Source organism: Nasonia vitripennis, chromosome 1, assembly GCF_009193385.2.
Source record: "Nasonia vitripennis strain AsymCx chromosome 1, Nvit_psr_1.1, whole genome shotgun sequence".
Lineage (NCBI taxonomy): Eukaryota > Metazoa > Arthropoda > Insecta > Hymenoptera > Pteromalidae > Nasonia > Nasonia vitripennis.
In genome coordinates, this window is record NC_045757.1 from 2479012 (window position 1) to 2495862 (window position 16851).

General features: G+C 36.2%; 5 protein-coding genes across 9 annotated transcripts; 4 read left to right on the forward strand and 1 right to left on the reverse strand.

Moving 5' to 3' along the window:
• The first annotated feature begins 9 nt into the window (after nt 1–9).
• LOC100123263 (tubulin epsilon chain) lies at nt 10–2634 on the forward strand. The gene is made up of 9 exons (XM_001606829.6): nt 10–200; nt 284–516; nt 591–706; nt 777–965; nt 1025–1279; nt 1347–1493; nt 1567–1716; nt 1781–1955; nt 2039–2634. The coding sequence occupies exons 1-9, from the start codon at nt 176–178 to the stop codon at nt 2183–2185; spliced, it is 1437 nt and encodes a 478-aa protein (XP_001606879.1). The 5' UTR covers nt 10–175; the 3' UTR covers nt 2186–2634.
• On the reverse strand, nt 1960–5261 carry LOC100116488 (charged multivesicular body protein 5). Of its 2 annotated transcripts, none has more exons than XM_008204677.4 (5): nt 4295–5261; nt 3927–4093; nt 3266–3583; nt 2965–3192; nt 1960–2894 (listed from the first exon to the last, which is right to left on the reverse strand). In XM_008204677.4, exons 2-5 carry the CDS (start codon nt 3993–3995, stop codon nt 2844–2846), a joined length of 666 nt encoding a protein of 221 aa, XP_008202899.1. In that variant the 5' UTR covers nt 3996–4093; nt 4295–5261; the 3' UTR covers nt 1960–2843. The 2 variants fall into 2 exon arrangements, with proteins under 2 accessions (XP_008202899.1, XP_032458171.1); XM_032602280.1 differs by having other exon boundaries at nt 3927–4167.
• Nucleotides 5262–5365: 104 nt separating this feature from the next.
• On the forward strand, nt 5366–8985 carry LOC100116524 (bifunctional purine biosynthesis protein PURH). 2 transcript variants are annotated; one of them, XM_001607463.6, is made up of 7 exons: nt 5366–5524; nt 6387–6590; nt 6818–7106; nt 7228–7579; nt 7664–7803; nt 7888–8542; nt 8613–8985. In XM_001607463.6, exons 1-7 carry the CDS (start codon nt 5506–5508, stop codon nt 8730–8732), a joined length of 1779 nt encoding a protein of 592 aa, XP_001607513.1. In that variant the 5' UTR covers nt 5366–5505; the 3' UTR covers nt 8733–8985. The 2 variants fall into 2 exon arrangements, with proteins under 2 accessions (XP_001607513.1, XP_016838908.1); XM_016983419.2 differs by lacking the exon at nt 5366–5524 and adding an exon at nt 5532–5880.
• Nucleotides 8986–9066: 81 nt separating this feature from the next.
• LOC100123283 (H/ACA ribonucleoprotein complex subunit 2-like protein) lies at nt 9067–11976 on the forward strand. 3 transcript variants are annotated; one of them, XR_004345332.1, is made up of 5 exons: nt 9067–9791; nt 9949–10064; nt 10145–11446; nt 11548–11620; nt 11702–11971. XR_004345332.1 is itself a non-coding variant. In XM_008204676.4 (3 exons), the coding sequence occupies exons 1-3, from the start codon at nt 11275–11277 to the stop codon at nt 11931–11933; spliced, it is 477 nt and encodes a 158-aa protein (XP_008202898.1). In that variant the 5' UTR covers nt 10132–11274; the 3' UTR covers nt 11934–11976. The 3 variants fall into 3 exon arrangements, 1 of the variants encoding a protein (XP_008202898.1); XR_004345333.1 differs by lacking the exon at nt 9067–9791 and having other exon boundaries at nt 9848–10064; XM_008204676.4 differs by lacking the exons at nt 9067–9791; nt 9949–10064 and having other exon boundaries at nt 10132–11446; nt 11702–11976.
• An 810-nt stretch (nt 11977–12786) lies between these two features.
• LOC100123290 (SET and MYND domain-containing protein 4) lies at nt 12787–15657 on the forward strand. Its single transcript, XM_016983415.3, has 8 exons — nt 12787–12976; nt 13065–13582; nt 13661–14127; nt 14197–14468; nt 14551–14751; nt 14834–14965; nt 15052–15291; nt 15374–15657. Exons 2-8 carry the CDS (start codon nt 13083–13085, stop codon nt 15527–15529), a joined length of 1968 nt encoding a protein of 655 aa, XP_016838904.2. The 5' UTR covers nt 12787–12976; nt 13065–13082; the 3' UTR covers nt 15530–15657.
• Nucleotides 15658–16851: the final 1194 nt, after the last annotated feature.

Sequence of the window (16851 nt, forward strand, 5' to 3'; positions counted from 1 at the left end):
TTTTATACCGCACAAACCAAACAAGCCGGCTGTCATCAGTCGCGGAGTGAGTCACGCGTCGCGCCAATGATGTGCTTAAGTACGTCTCGACCTCCTTCTTCCGTCGCTGCTTCGAAGATCAACGATCTCTAGCTTATATTCGCCGTATATACCCATACTCTCCAACCATCGGAATATGAGTCAGTTCGTCACTGTCCAAGGTGAGAGTCGATTTTCGACAATTCTTCATTCGGGACTAACCTAACCTCCAAAAGCCCCATTGTTTACATTCTGAATCTTGCAGTTGGACAATGCGGCAATCAAATCGGCTCGGCCTTCTGGCCGCTCGTGCTGCACGAATATGGTGTACAGACCACCAGCGGTTCTGTCAATTTACTCAAGACTCACAAGAACTATGGGAGGAACAGCAAGGAACTCGCCGAGGCTTTTAACAGCTTCTTTCACGTGCCGGATCATCGGGGAGACTTTGCTTTCAAGCATGTCTCCGATTTGGAGTTGGCTCGGGTTAAAGCTAGAGTTTGTATTTTTTAGTTCGTTATTTTTATTTTTATTCTTTTGGCGGTATCTTTAAAAGATGCGTCTTTTGGCAGGCAGTACTGATCGACATGGAAGACAGTGTAGTTGGAAGATTTCGACAAGGCCCTCTGAGAAATCTATTCGATCAAACTTGCACCGTGACAAATTATCCGGGATCTGGCAACAACTGGTTTCTGAATTTCTGTTATTATTTTAATGTACCGCTAATCGAGAGAACTAAAGACACATTTGCTTTTTAGGGCAGTTGGTTACTATACTCATGGCATAGAGTATCATAACAAATTGGAAGAGACAATAAGGCGGACAGTTGAAAAATGTGATTGCCTACATGGCTTTTTAGTGACGCACTCATTAGGAGGAGGAACTGGCTCTGGTTTAGGGACTGCCACCTTGAAATTGTTGGATGATTATTACCCTCAAGTTGACAGGTGCATACAGAATTACTTTTCTTAATTACTATTACTATCTTAATCATCAATTTTTACAGATTTGTCTCCTGTGTATATCCAGCAAGTACCCAGGATGTTATCACAGCCCCGTACAACGTATTGTTGGCCACAAGAGAACTGATTGAACATGCTACCTGCGTTTTTCCAGCTGAAAATCGCGCACTTCAAGACATGTGCAATGTCTACATGAATAACAGGAGAGAAAATGTTGATCAGGCCAAGTATAATGCTTCTTGTTTGCCATTTCAAGACATGAACAGCATTATAGTCAATATGCTTTTACATTTGACAAGGTAAATAAAAAACGAAGATTTTATAAAACGTTTATGCGAGAATTAAAAATTAAAAATGTTATTTTAGTGGTTCAAGATTCCCTGGATGTTTGAACACAGACATGAACGAATTAGCGACAAATCTGGTTGCATACCCACAATTACATTATATCTTTAGCAGTGTCAGTCCAGTGGCACTTACTGCGTCTCAAATTTCAACAACAAATGGCACAAAGTAAAAGCCTCGTAATATTACGTTTTAATTTTAAAATCGTTTTGTTTCAAATTGAAATATATCGTTATTTTAGATATCAAGACGAATTATTTACAAACGCGTGGTCCAGGAATAATCAGTTGATAAAGGTTGATCCATTACAATCAGGATCACTCGTCATTGGTGCAGCGCACATATATCGCGGCGATTCATCATTGACCGATATAAGAAGAAATATCGAAAGGTGAGTGTTTTATGCAAATCCGACCGTCTAGTTCATAACAAAAGTAAATAATTATCTTTTTCAGATTTCAAAATAAAGCCAAGTTTACAAGTTGGAGCAAAGAGGCAATGAAAATAGGTTTATGTTCAGTTCCACCTGCAGGACATCCAGCTTCCCTTTTATGCATGATGAATTCGACTTCAATGTCTTTACTCTTTAAAGATATTATTCAACAATTTGATAGGTTATACAAGAAACAGGTAATTTAAACGATAAAAAGTTGTATTTCAAACATCTTGCAAAATTTAATGTTTACATTATTTCGTGCGCTTTTCAATTGCAGGCTCATATTCATCATTACTTGCGAGTCGACCAATTTGAGAAAGAAGACTTTATTGAAAGCAGAGAGAGAATAGTCAGTGTGTTTGAGCGGTATAACAAAATTGAAAAGCAGAACCCTGTCAGTATTTCTAGGTTGCAGTTAAACTAATATTTAAAAGCTTTAAAACTTGTTATTTTTAACTGTTATATAATTATTGGATCACATTTGAAACACAGAAACTTTTTAAAATGTACAAATCGTGAAAGTTGAAAATGAAGTATAACATCTTGTTATAATTTGTGTATAAATTAAGCAACTTTTAAATCACAGTGTAACATAAAAATATAATACTATTCCATAATTTTTGTTTTTGTCACATATCACCAAACGAGTTTAAAACTGTTGTACATATTTATATGCATATAGTTTTTTGGAATACAGTGTTGAACTTTCTTATAATGTAATATTAAAACTAAGCATTTACAGCTGTACTATAAGTGATCCATTTCTGGTATTTTTTCTATCAATAGCTTTTGTTCATAAATTGCAAAACTACCTCACTAACGATAAGAAATAATAGTTCATGTACATAAATTCTATTAATAAAAAAAGAAATACGTCATTATCCATCGCATTTATTTAATAAATCGCGACAGCCGCAAGCTGTTGGCCTATTAAGTGCTTCGGTATCTGATTCTTAAAGTCAAGTGTTCTTTAATGTGACTGACTGAATTGTTACCGTCAAATTGCAAAGCATCTTTGGAAACGCCGAAATATTTCATCGCCTAAACAGAAGGAAGCAGACAGTCAAGTGCACTTGATGTTTTTAACTAGCTGGTATTTGAGGTAGGCCAAATTCATCCACCAGTACTCCATCCTGAAATATATAGCACTTTAGTAGATGTGTACAGATAGAAAATTTTAAATGAACAGATAAAAGCACTTACCTTATTCGTGACAGAAGCTGCACCAGGTTCCTTATCAGGTGCACTGGGTGCTTTAATAGCATCATCTAAGTAGGAGGTATCTGTATCTAAAGCTAAATCATCACCAAGAGCATCAAGTTCTGCAGCCAACTCATCATCATCAATTTCTGGCATTCCATAACTTCTTCCCATTGCCTCCTGTACTTCATCTGCTTGTTCCAACATATCTGCCAAATCATCTTGAATATCCTAAAAAATATTTTTACATAAGTTTTATTCATCAAAAGTTGGAAAAATTATTACTAGAAAACAGTAGTTTTACCTCTATGTGATCAATATTGATATTCTTGAATTCTTTCTGCATCTGCTTGACACCGTCTTTCATGGCAACAACTGTGGCTTGAGTATCTTTCAATGTCTGAGTGGCATAGTTAGCCTGCTCCATGTTGAATGCTTGTTGGCGTAAATTGTCTACCTGATTTTCATACATTTTCCTTTGTTTTAAAACTCTCATTGCCTTAGCCTTTACAGCATTCTTGGCTGGACCGTCGCGCATTTTAGCCATCTGGTCTTTGAATTTTTTCAACTCAGCATCCAAGCGAGCAATTTTCTTCTCGGCTGAATCTGCTCTGCTATCAACCTGATTGTCGAACAAAAAAATGAATGAAATCACGCTAGTCAAGATGATAAGATCGAGACGATTGTCAAGAACGAGCATCAAAACAAGAACAATGCCCTTAAAAGCCATTGTAAATAACGTTCATACTTTCTTCCATTTAAATCTCATCCGACGGAAAATCATCATCATGGTTTACTCAAAAACACGAAGCTATCAACGGAAATAAACTATAATTTTGCTTAATAAGTAGTACGTAATCAATCCCTGCAAGTACTTGAGACTTGAAAGAAAAAAAATAGGCGTGAATGATTCACCTGATTCCGCGAGCTAACCTAAAAAGCAAGACAATAAAATCAAAACTCACCCCCGCAATGCAGTCGTTGATACTTGGTGGAGGTTCTTTGGGTTTGGCACGTCCAAACAATCGGTTCATCTTGACGATTTCTTGAAAGACTCACTGGGATTTGATCGACCGATACACAGGAATTTCGATGACAACGGCGTGATATTTTGCGTCTCGCCTTCTGCTGACTAGGAAAACGTCAAATTTCTCGAGAGGAAAACAGAGGCTCGTTTGCTCATGCGCGGAAGCCATGTTGCGCGGGCTTTACAAGTAGTTTTTGAATTTTTATTCATATTGCTTATTATTTTAATAATATATATATATTTTTTTTAAATGAAAATTACTCTTCAAATTTTTAATTAAATCAATAAAATATCATAAACACCTACCTTTCACTTGTTATCCTTTAAAAAGGCGTGAAAAAATATAAATTTTCACACATTTCTCGAAATCACAATATTCACATTTTGACGTTTCTTCATAACAAGTCACATATCCCAGATACGAAAATATTATTCCAAAAGACACGATATTGACATTGACGTGTTACAGAGACCGAAATAGGAGAAAATAACGGATTATGCACAGGAAAAATTGTCAGACGCAGATAAGCCCGCGAAATAACACTCGGCATAGTCGCTCGTTCAATAATTCATTCAACTCGCTTAGCGTCTTATCTCTATATTCACTTCTTCTTCGTACGTATTTATTTACTCAGATAAAGACATCACACAAGCATCAGACGAACGACGTGACATTCGACCCGCCTCATCGCATCAAGACCCCCGCAGAAATTGACGCAAAATACGTATCAAAACATCGAGATGTCTCTCTTTTTTCAGATCGAAATGATTATTTCACAAAAATACCGGTAAATGGGGTATTTCCTAATGCAAATTTCGTGCTATAAATTTAATGAACAATTTTGTTAACATTGCGAATATAAAATATCTAAATATTACATGGATTTTATAATAAATCATTATCTAATCACCAACATTATCGGAGTAATGGATTTGAGCCTAAAATACTCTCTCCAGTTCGAAAGTTGTTGTTCGGAAAAGCACTGAATTCGATAAGAAATTGCTTTTTACGGGCAAGGAAAATTTACTAACGATTATACAAAAATAAATACTTTCCATAGTCTCAGATTAGTTTCAAAATAAGCGATATATAGTCAATAGTTTCAAAACATTTTCATTATGTCTTTACTCGGTGAAAAACGAATTCATATCACAATGACGCGAATAAATGATTTTCATCAGCAGCAAGACTCTAAATCCGCATTTAGAGCCAACAAAAAACCTGATTCCATACACCAGTCCGGCGCTTTTATCTCTCTCCACTATATACGCATCACATAGTCAGCTAGAAGACTTTAAAAAACCTCCGTCAGAAAAAAAGAGTGGGAGTCTCTCTCTCTCTCTCAGCATAATACGATCTTTCGTAACGCCTATATTGCTTCGCAGGAGAGATTAGAATCAGACCACACGGGCTCCGCTCCAGTACGACTCCAGTCTATCTCTCGCGCGCAAACACTTGTTGGATTCCGTGGGACACGCATCTTCTCCGAAAAGTTCGACAACGATAAACCGACACGATGTCCGGCGGAAAACTCGGTATGTTTGCATTTTCTCCGTTCTTACTTGCTCTTGTGTTTCTTTTGCACTATAACTTACGAATGGCCGTGATTTTCCGCGGTCCGGGATCTATTTCTGTGCGGTAGCACACGAGGTAGACGTGGATCTCCCGGCACACGACGATCAGTTAGATTATCTCGTGATTTGAGTGGAGATTGACGAAAGATTGAATGATATTCGGGAGATTGAGATTTCGGTGTTTTGATTACGCTGTTTTTTTATACTGTCGGGGTGAAAAACTGAGGGATTTTCCGTTCCGAGTTGGGCTAACCTAAAAGTTGCGGGCAATTACGTATATATGTTTGAAATTTAAATGTCTTGCAAGAAAATATACTGCAAGTATTTTTGCTTAGGAGGATTTTTGTTGTGCTAGTTTCTAATTATAAGTTTGGGCGGAATTTAATTAATATCTGCGGGTTATGTAATTATCATTGGATGACTAGATAAGAGTGTATTCCTATATACTAATTAGCTTTGATTGTCATGAAATTTTGGATAGTGATTCATGCACAAATTGATTTTTGAAATTATTCTCCAGAATAACATTTTGACACTTGAATTTTATTTTAAAACTTAAGGTAAAGCTACTTTACAGCCTTCTACCATAACAGAACCACATAGGAATTAAATTTGCATTCATTACGTAATTGCTATAGAAACTGGTTTTTCAAGGTGTCTCATCCAGTGGTATCTAATATCATACTGTCAGCTTTTCATGAATTACATTACAAAGAAAGTGATTCTCCCTTTTTGAGTATTCATTTCCAACTTGAATTTTATAAGACACGATATAGCGATAAATATTGGAAAATAATAACACATTTTGTTTGTATTATTTCAGCTCTCTTGAGTGTCTCCGACAAAACAAATCTCCTTCCTTTTGCCAAAAAACTCCATGAGTTTGGTCTGACTCTGGTGGCATCTGGAGGTACAGCTAAATCTTTGAGAGATGCTGGACTTCCAGTCAAAGATGTCTCAGACATTACTGGTGCACCTGAAATGCTTGGTGGACGTGTCAAGACATTGCACCCAGCAGTTCATGGTGGTAAGTTTAACAAATTATTCTATGAATACCTATTATGACATAAAATGATGCTTCAAAGCTGAATCCTGAAATCATATCTGTTTGCATAAACAGTTTCTTACTGGTTTATGAAACTGATTTCTCTTATTAGATTAAATATTACATCAGAAACATGTTGTCTTGTTTGCTTGAGAAAGTAAAAATAGAAATTAATCAGTTGTAAACAAGTCATTTAAATTATATTTCAGGTATCCTGGCCAGATTAACTGAATCAGACAAGGCTGATCTTGCCAAGCAAAACTTTGAATACATTCGCATTGTGGTTTGCAATCTCTATCCTTTTGTCAACACCATTTCCAAGCCTGATGTGACTATCGAAGATGCCGTAGAAAACGTTGATATTGGTGGAGTGACGTTGTTGAGGGCAGCAGCCAAGAATCATTCCAGAGTAACAGTTATCTGTGACCCCAATGATTACGAAAAGGTTATCTCAGAATTACAAAATTCTGCAGACAAGGATACTTCTTTGCAAACAAGGTAGTTTGAGCATTTAATTTTCAATGCATAATTGTAATAATCAATTTTATTTCGATTAGAGCAAAAAATGTATGCATACTTATATTAGTACTTATCTAACTCGGTATTTAACGAATTTCAGACAGACTCTGGCTGTCAAGGCCTTCACCCACACTGCCCAGTACGACGACGCGATCTCGGACTACTTCCGTCGTCAGTACAGCGCCAACGTATCCCAGCTGTCCCTTCGTTATGGTATGAACCCACACCAGAAGCCTGCCCAGATCTTTACGACTCTGGACAAGCTGCCCCTGACTGTTGTCAATGGCTCACCCGGCTTCATCAACCTTTGCGATGCCCTTAACGGTTACCAGCTCGTTAAGGAGCTGAAGGCGGCTCTCGGCTTGCCCGCAGCTACCTCTTTCAAGCACGTCAGTCCCGCTGGTGCCGCTGTTGGTATTCCCCTCAATAAGGTTCACGCTAAGCTTTGTCAGGTGTGTTGATACAGATTTTGTAATCTGCTGTTTTTTTAATTTCTAATTTCTCGGAATTTTATAAAATTAATAATCATCTTGTAGGTCGATGACATTGCGGATCAATTGACACCTCTGGCTACTGCATACGCCAGAGCCCGTGGAGCCGACAGAATGTCCAGTTTCGGAGACTTCGTCGCTCTGTCTGACCCCTGCGACTTGCCTACTGCCAAAATCATCTCTAGGTGAATAACTATTTAAAGAAAATCTACGTTTGGTTTCATCGAAATCAGTTGTGTAATTTTAACGATGGTTTCAAACATTTTCAGAGAGGTATCTGACGGTATCATCGCGCCAGGCTACACCGAGGAAGCTCTGGCTGTCCTCCGCAAGAAGAAGAACGGCGGATACTGCGTACTGCAGATCGACCCCTCGTACGAGCCTTCGCCAATTGAACGCAAGGTTCTGTTCGGTCTGACGATGGAGCAGCGTCGCAACGATGCCAAGATCAACAGTTCGACCTTCTCCAACATCGTCACCAAGCACAAGAATCTTTCTGAGGCTGGTCTCCGTGATCTGATCGTCGCCACGATCGCCGTCAAGTACACCCAGAGTAACTCGGTCTGTTACGCCAGAGACGGACAGGTCATCGGTATCGGTGCCGGTCAGCAGTCCAGGATACACTGCACCAGGCTTGCCGGTGACAAGGCCGACAACTGGTGGCTGCGTCAACACCCCAAGGTTACCGGAATGAAATTCAAGAAGGGCGTCAAGCGCGCTGAGATCTCAAACGCCATCGACAACTACGTTAATGGTACGATCGGTCGCGATATGGAAGAGAGCGCATGGGCGGCTATGTACGAGGTCGTACCAGAGAAGCTCACCCAAGCTGACAAGGACGATTGGGCGAAGCAGCTCGACAACGTGGCCATCAGCAGTGATGCCTTCTTCCCATTCCGTGACAACGTCGACAGGGCTAGACTGGTAAGTCTCGTTTCTAGTTTCGACATTTACATCGTTGTAAAATTGACTTTAAAAATAAATTTGTTTACAGAGTGGCGTACGTTACATCGGCGCACCTGCCGGCTCGACAAACGACGAGGCTGTGATTGAAGCTTGCAACGAGCACGGCATTGTCTTGGCTCACACTGGCATCCGACTTTTCCACCATTAAGCAAAGCATAAGTCATTTTTTATACACAAAATCGTTATGTGTAAAACACTCTGATAATCTCTGTAGCTTTATGCAATTTTGTTATATATACTATTTTTGTACACTCATTTTTAAAATGAATCACCTATATACGCTATATACGAAATGTTGCTGTTTCACACATGCTGAAAGCGTGTGACACAAGATTTATACATTTTTACATTCACCAATAAACCTGCTTACCAGCCTGAAACTGGTGAAATTTTTCATAATACTTGGTGCTTGTCTATTTCAATTCTACAATAACTTGATCCTTCTGACGATCCGAAGAAATTAAATCTGCCGCGTAAACAAGCTCGATCGCTGCAGAGACTCGCCTTGCCGATCCCGGCGCGACTCGCACGTGTCAACAAAATCTCATCCTCTCACCTCGAGACATGCCTATATACATGCCAACCGCGTAAGAGCTTTCGTATTTGAATGAGAAGAAGGAAGGAGAGTCTCATTGGCAAAAATATATGTCCGGTACAGCATTTTTCTCTCGCGTCCAACGCGCATTTTTCTCCCCTGTTCGACACGGCTGTCAGTCGGGCGATTTCGCCAGTGTCGTAACGGCCGAGTTTATTATTACCGATCGAAGAGCGCATCTCGGGATTATTCGTGAGCGCTTTTCTCGCGATTCGCGAATTTCGCAAGCTTCTGGCGACTCGTCCCGACACTTCAGCTCTGCGTATGTAACTTTTTTTTCTTTATTTTTTCATCAGGCAGTTTGCCGTTGCTGCGCCCTCCGCGTTTTCGTCCCTCAGCGTTGTAGATTTTGTCTTCTGCGTTTTTCATTGTTTCTGCCGATGTTGACGAGCGGATAAACGTGTAGAGAGTGGAATTAGGTGTAGCGAGATAATTTGTATACAGCGTGTAAGGTGTCGCAATATTACTGCAATTCATGTAATTATAGATATAGAGACATAATTGCGTATTCAGGCAAGTCGTCTTCACTTTCGAGGCAGAAAAATGTCTTGACATGGATTTTGGATAAGAGGCACGTTTTTTGTAGGAAATGCTGCGGCATATTTTTACGTAGTGAGTAAATTTTACCGTTTTTTATGTATATGCGAACATTTTTGTGTAAACAGAGCTTTTTTATTTTTTTTTCTGTCAAATCAATGGTTCTCCACGATCTCTATTCGTCAATTTCAATCGGTAAGAGATTCAAAGCAATTGTAACTAAATTTTACAGTCACTGAAGAGAAAGCAGTAACCGTCGCGAAGCTGTATAAACGTACCTTTATTCAACACATCATATTATTTAATCACCAATGGATGATTCGGTCATAAATGAGACCATCATTACAAGTGAGTAACAAACAAATGCCAAATTCACCCTCCCTCTCTGGCAATAAATTAAATTAAATAATTTTCTCTCCGATCCGCAGTGAAACTCGACGCCATCGAGCTATCCGAGCGGCGACCACAGCGTTCGAGCAGTTCGAACGCGTTAAAAGCTCTGGAGCAAAAGCTCCGCAAGTTCTTTAACGAAGCCGACGGCCATGGCTCGCTGCACCGCAAACCACCGCCTAACATGATCACACCTCAGTACTTCAAGGTCGTCAACACAATCTCCTGCTACCCGATTAAGCGTATGGACTGGATAGCCCTGGTAAACTCGGCGAATTTCAAGAGGAAGTTCACCATCGTCGACGACTCCACCAAGACGCAAAGGCCCAAAGATATACTCTGCGGTAAAGACAACGACAAGCCACATTCCAGCAGTCCCAGCAAGTCGAAATGAGTATACTGAGCTAAAGCTGTGCAAACGTCCGTTATTATCACACTCAACACTTTTTTTATGGGCGATGGGGCCGAAGAAATTTTTTTTTTTTATCGATTTTATTTTCTCCGAAGTGCCTCATTCACGCTCGAGCAAATCCGGGACAGCATGATAGTTTCGATCAGCGATATTGCGATATGTTGTTTGCTCCTGGGTATAACTTATCGACTGTCCTACTATTTATAGTATGCAAAAAACAAAATATGCAAAGCAGTAATGCGATTTCTTTATTCTAATGATCGCAACGCGTGTAGAGCGCATATAGTTGGATCGACTCTGGTCTTGTTTTCAAAATTTATTTATATAAACTTTCACTATTTTTACATATAGATATATGTTAAGGTAGACACTCGTAATAGCTATTTTGTACATACACACTGTAAAAACTTTTTACTTTTTTTGTTTTTGTTAGATTTAAGTATGAATAAATATTGTTATATAGTTGACACATGCTGACAAGACTGTTGTTCCTGATAATCATCATCCTTCTCCGGAAATTTTTCAGAACGAAGAATAATTAATGGTCGAGACTTTTTTTTTATTTTTTACCAATCGTGGCGGCATTTTAAGGTTGGCGGTAACGCATCGGCAAGTCAGTTTTCTATAGCCGCACGTTTTCGTATTCTGACGGATACCTAACCTAAAAATCGTGCATTTGTTTACCGCACACCGCGCACGTGGTTCTAGTGTTGGGTTTGTTGCTTCGCAAATTGACAATATTCGTAATTGTAAATAATGGAGGTGACGAAAATAAAAATGGAAGTTGACGACGACACCAAGGAGAACTTGGATCTGTCCAACTTGAAGGAGGTCAGTTACGAGGACAAATTAAAAATCTGTAACGAGATCGCGAGTCCCATGGCTCCAAAGAAGTTGACAAAAAAGATTTATAAACTCATTAAAAAAGGTACGAAGCAGACCATTTCTGAATTATTCGACGTTCTGAATAAATTGCAGATTTTGCAGAATAAAACTTTGTTAAATTGTATATTTGTATTTTATAAATAGCGTCAAAACACAAGGGTTACCTTCGAAATGGATTAAAAGATGTTCAAAAACACATTCGCAAAGGAGAGACGGGGTAAGAATTTTTAATATGTTCACTTACTAGTTAATTCATTATTAGAGCATACTTAATTCTGAGAAAAAATATTTTTTACAGATTAGTTATATTTGCTGGTGATGTTTACCCAATAGAGATAATGTGCCATTTACCAGTCGTTTGTGAAAACAAAAACATTCCCTACTGCTACACACCATCGAGGCAAGATATCGGTCATGCCCTTGGAGTCAAACGAGGCAGTTTAATGGTTTTAATTAAAGAACACGCAGAATACAAAGATTCATATGATGAACTTAAAGGTGCTATAGAAACATTGTCAACTCCATTGTAATCTTACCATGTAAATATATTATTTTGTTTAAGTTTAAATCTCACAAATGTATTAACCCAGTTTAAATATTTTTTATATAAATCAAAAAAGCTCAAGCTATCTATAGAAAATTCAATTTTTATAAAAAGATTCATATATTATATTTAATGCAAAGATTCATAATATTATGAAATTCATAAATATTATGAAAAAATTGATGGATTAACTCATCGTCAAATAATGCTTATGCACAAATAATGTGATTAGCAATTCTGTTTAATATTTTTTGAATGAAAAATCATAAATATGTATATTAACTTCTATTTCAATATACAAAATTTTTTATATGAGAAAATAAATACACACTTAAAATAATATTCTAAAGTTGTTTTAAATTACTAAAGTAGAATAAAATGTTCTTATATGTCATGCCCCCGCTACCTATCTAATTATAATACTAAGAGTTATTTGTATTAAAGATATATACCTGTTGTATAAAAAAATTTAATGTGCAACATTGTATAATATAATTTAGAAAAATATAAAATAATGTTATAAACTAACCTTATAAATTGTCGACAAAATCCAGAAGAATGATTTTTCACATTTCTTCAAAATCAAAATGTCAATAATAAAAATCTAAACCAATATTCGTCTCATAAATCTTGAGATAGATTCAATAGCTTCAACTTCACTTTCGCAAACTTTCATACTGTTTACTTTTGAAAATAAATAACCCACGTAAAACGTATAGGTAAAAATACCCTTTGCGTTTGCTTTCTTCTCACTACAAGTCAAAACAAGTGACAACTTTTTTACCTATACGTAAACCAAACTCAATGGAAGCCATAACTAAAAATCTCTAGATAGTTATAACATTAGCTTGCGCTGAGCAAAGAACCGCGGTAAGTATAGCTTATAAGTATTTGATATATTATATTACGGTTTACACGAGCTGATGGAGCGTGAGGTGAGCCGGTGAAGTGCAGTCACAACCGCGTGTGGGTCAAGAAATCGACGTTTCTTTGTTTCAAATAAGTACTTGCTTGATCTGACGAGATAAGGTAAGAATTTTTATCTCACTCACGTTGGTGATGAAAAAATCGCTCTGATGTTTATGATTATTAAAAATGTCAATTTCCTTAAAAATAGGTAAAATAAAACTGAACAATGGATAATGAGAGACAAGCTATTATCAGAGCTTTAGCAGAGCCTAAAGTAGAAATGACTCTAAAAGCTTGGTTTAAACGACCAATGAAGTCAACTGATGCTTCTATTAAAGCAAGAGTAGATGGGAACCAGTTATTTATTGCAAAAGGCCACAATTCCGAGATGCATGAGAATATTTGGAAATTTTATTCAGAAAGTATAGCCAATGCTCCCAGTGCATCTAACGAACTGGCTCTTGCATATGGAAACAGATCAGCGTTACTTTTGCATCTGCAAAAATTTCAAGAAAGCATCAGGGATATAGACAGGGCTCTGGCAATTACTACCTCCAGCAATTTAAAACAGAAACTGCTCAAGCGTAAAGCAACATGTGTGACTGCTCTTGCTGAAGATGAGACTGCTGAAGATATTGGTAACAAAACCAAAGTTCTTTCGCTAAATAAAGAAGAGCTTATGAAAAATGTTTCTAATATTATTCCTAATAATGACTTCAATTTTAGGTGAGTTTTTTTCATGTAATACAAATTTAACGTTTTTTTATAAATTGATGATCTCTTTTTAATTTTGCAAATACACAGTGAAAAAGTTGAAGAAGACAAAGCTAAAATTCAAGAAATATTAGCCACAAAGAAAGCTGCGGATCCATATGATTCTGTTTCTATTCAGCATAATGAAAAGTTTGGTAGACACTTGATAGCCAATCGTTACATAAAACCAGGAGAAATAATTATGGTCATAAAACCTTACATCAAGTGTCTAAATCTAAAAAATATGCATGCATTCTGTGGACATTGCTTAAAAACTTCATGGGCTACCATTCCATGTGACTATTGTAACTGGTGTATGTTCTGTTCAGAGGATTGTAAGCAAGAAGCTTGGCAACAATATCATGATATTGAGTGCCCTGTGATTCCATACATAATGTTTGATCAGTTGGGAGATTACTGGAAGCAACTTGCATTAAGATCAACTGTTATGGCGATTAGAGAAGCTGGAGGAATCCAAAATCTCAAAGAAGAATTAGATCTAGTAGATAATTGTAACAGTAAGTATCTTTAATTAGAAATAAATTATTCTCATACAAATTAGTTAATGGTATATCTAAAATTTCTAGGTAAGTTACACAAAGGTTTTCTGAATGGAAAATTTTATAATGATCGCTTTCAGAGCATTTATAGTTTATCTGATCATACTTCAGAAGATGCTTTAAAGGTACACATTGATCATGCTTTACTGAGTTTGATTGTCCTAGCAAAATCTACTACATTATTTGGGAGAAATATGAAGTTTATGAAAAGTAAAGATCTTTTGTCCAATAAAGATGTAATATTTATTGGTTCACTATTGTTGAAGTTCTTGAAAATAAGTGATATTAATACACATTCAGTGAGAAGCTTTTTAATTTTAAAAACAATATTTAGCAAATTAACGTATTTTTGATTCAAAGTAAAGAAATTTTATTTTATAGGTAATGGAAGGAAGTTCCTTATGCAGATTCTCTAAAAATTTGAATCAGTGTCTTGAAGATCGCTGTTGTGCAAGAGGTGCTTGCATTGCTCCCATACCTAGTATGTTAAATCATAGTTGTGATCCAAATATCAGAAAATGCTTCACAGAGGATATGCACCTGATTATATATGCCCTTCAACCTATCAAAAAGAACACTCAAGTGATATCATTTTAATTTGTTTTTTTTTGTATGTATTAATAAGTATTCCAGTTATAATTTGATTAAAATATTTCAATTGCAGCTTTTTGATTCTTACTTAGGATGTTATTTTCAAACTCCTATGTCACAAAGACAATTGGCAATGAAAGAATTTAACTTCACTTGCAATTGTACTCCTTGCAGAAAAAAGTGGTCAGCAATTTTAATAGATAAAGTAAGAAAAGTTCATCAAAATTTCTATTGAGATTTTTTACTGTAATTTTCTATTATAATTATATTTAATAATATTCTTAATTTTAGACGAAAACTATTGTCAAGAAGGAAAATGAAGATTTTGAACAAAAATTATTTGATAAATTACGACCATTATTTCAATCGACTAAAAATTTAGATGCACATTACTGTCTAAGTACTTTAGATTATTTGTCAGGAAATATTGAAAAAGCTACTTCAAGCTTGATCCCACCGTCATATGTCACAGCTCTACTGATATCTACTTTGTGGACAGTTTTTGATTATATTTATGGCATGAAATTGCAGGTACCAGATAAATGTAAAAAAAATTAGATGACAATGAATATATTTTTCTATGAATACTTTTCTTCCTATTATTTTATTTCAGCCAGTGTACCATTTGCAAGTTTGCTGTACGAATATTGTTTTTGTGGTTTTCTATTTGTCCAATAAGACGTATCACTCTGAGAAAGTACATGTTCTGTGCTTATTGCAACTTGTTTACATTTTAGCATATGTGTTTCTTGATTACACAATTCACTAGCATATTTTCTTTTCACAGGCTTATTCACTTTAATATTGTCTTTCCTCAAAATAGCTGTTGATGAATTAAAAAGTCTGATTCCTTTGATATTTTCAGGACAATTCTTATTTTCACTTGATATTTTACTTTTTTTCAATATAATATCCCTGTAATTTTTGGAAATATTAGTATATTAACAAGTAACTTTCTTTATAATTCTGCTGCACTTACTTATCTAGTCGTTCATTTAATTTTTTTGCTATGAAAGTTTTACATGATTCTGTCAATTCATTCTTTTGTGACTCATCCTCGGGATAACTTTTATAAATAAGATTGTTGATTTCTAAATCTTCATTCTTATCTTCTAGAAAAAATATCAAATTTTATTAATACTATAAAAAATGCTGATAATAAAATGCAAACATAATAAGAATTACACATTACTTGATTCTTTTTCGCCGCAAAAAAATGAGGTTTTAAAAAATTGATTATCAACTGCTTCTTCTAAAGCTTCTACATTAAATTCTTCATCTGAGTCAGATTCTTCTTTTTTACCAGGTTCACACATTATAAAAATGTAATGCGACTGTTTGGTTTGAGTAAATTAGTGTTTTTGTATATTTATTTCATTTCCACTGTTATTATCTATCTTTAAAAAGTAAGTAAATGCTGTAGGTACTGTTTAGAATGCTTTCTTATGTTGATATTTACTACTTCCATACTACTGTGGAGTACTTGTAGGTTATGGTACAAAGCAATGCTTTCCACTCCTATATTTTCTGTCAACGTACTTGTCATAGAGCCTACTCGGTGGTACGATAATAAAACGCAGATGACTCCAATTTAAATAGCTCCATTATAATCTACAATTTTTTAAATTTTCTTTAGTTTAATTTCTTGCATGAATAAAAGCCAAAGCACGCATCAATAAGGACATTAATATTGAAGATAACGAGTTCCTGTCGGCGTTAAAAAATTGCTCCTTCCGAACCTGAAATTCCTCCATCAATGCAAATTTATCAACTTCTGTTTTTCAACAGTGATTTATTCTGTTAATCGGTATAAGAAATGTGTTCCTACAGAACAGTCAAATCTGATTCCCCAACAATGCTTGCGTGTGAATTTATTTATAAAGAAGAAACATCCATCAATTCTCTGAAAAATAAGTAATCAACGATAAACTCTTCGTTGAAGGCGAATACCACATCAGCAATTAATTTATCCATTTCCAAATTCAAAATTTCAAAATCCCCTCACAAGAATTATTTGCCAAAGATGTCGCTGCGCTCGAAAAACGGTTAGGAGAAAATAGAATATCCACGCCGCAGATCCGTACACGACAC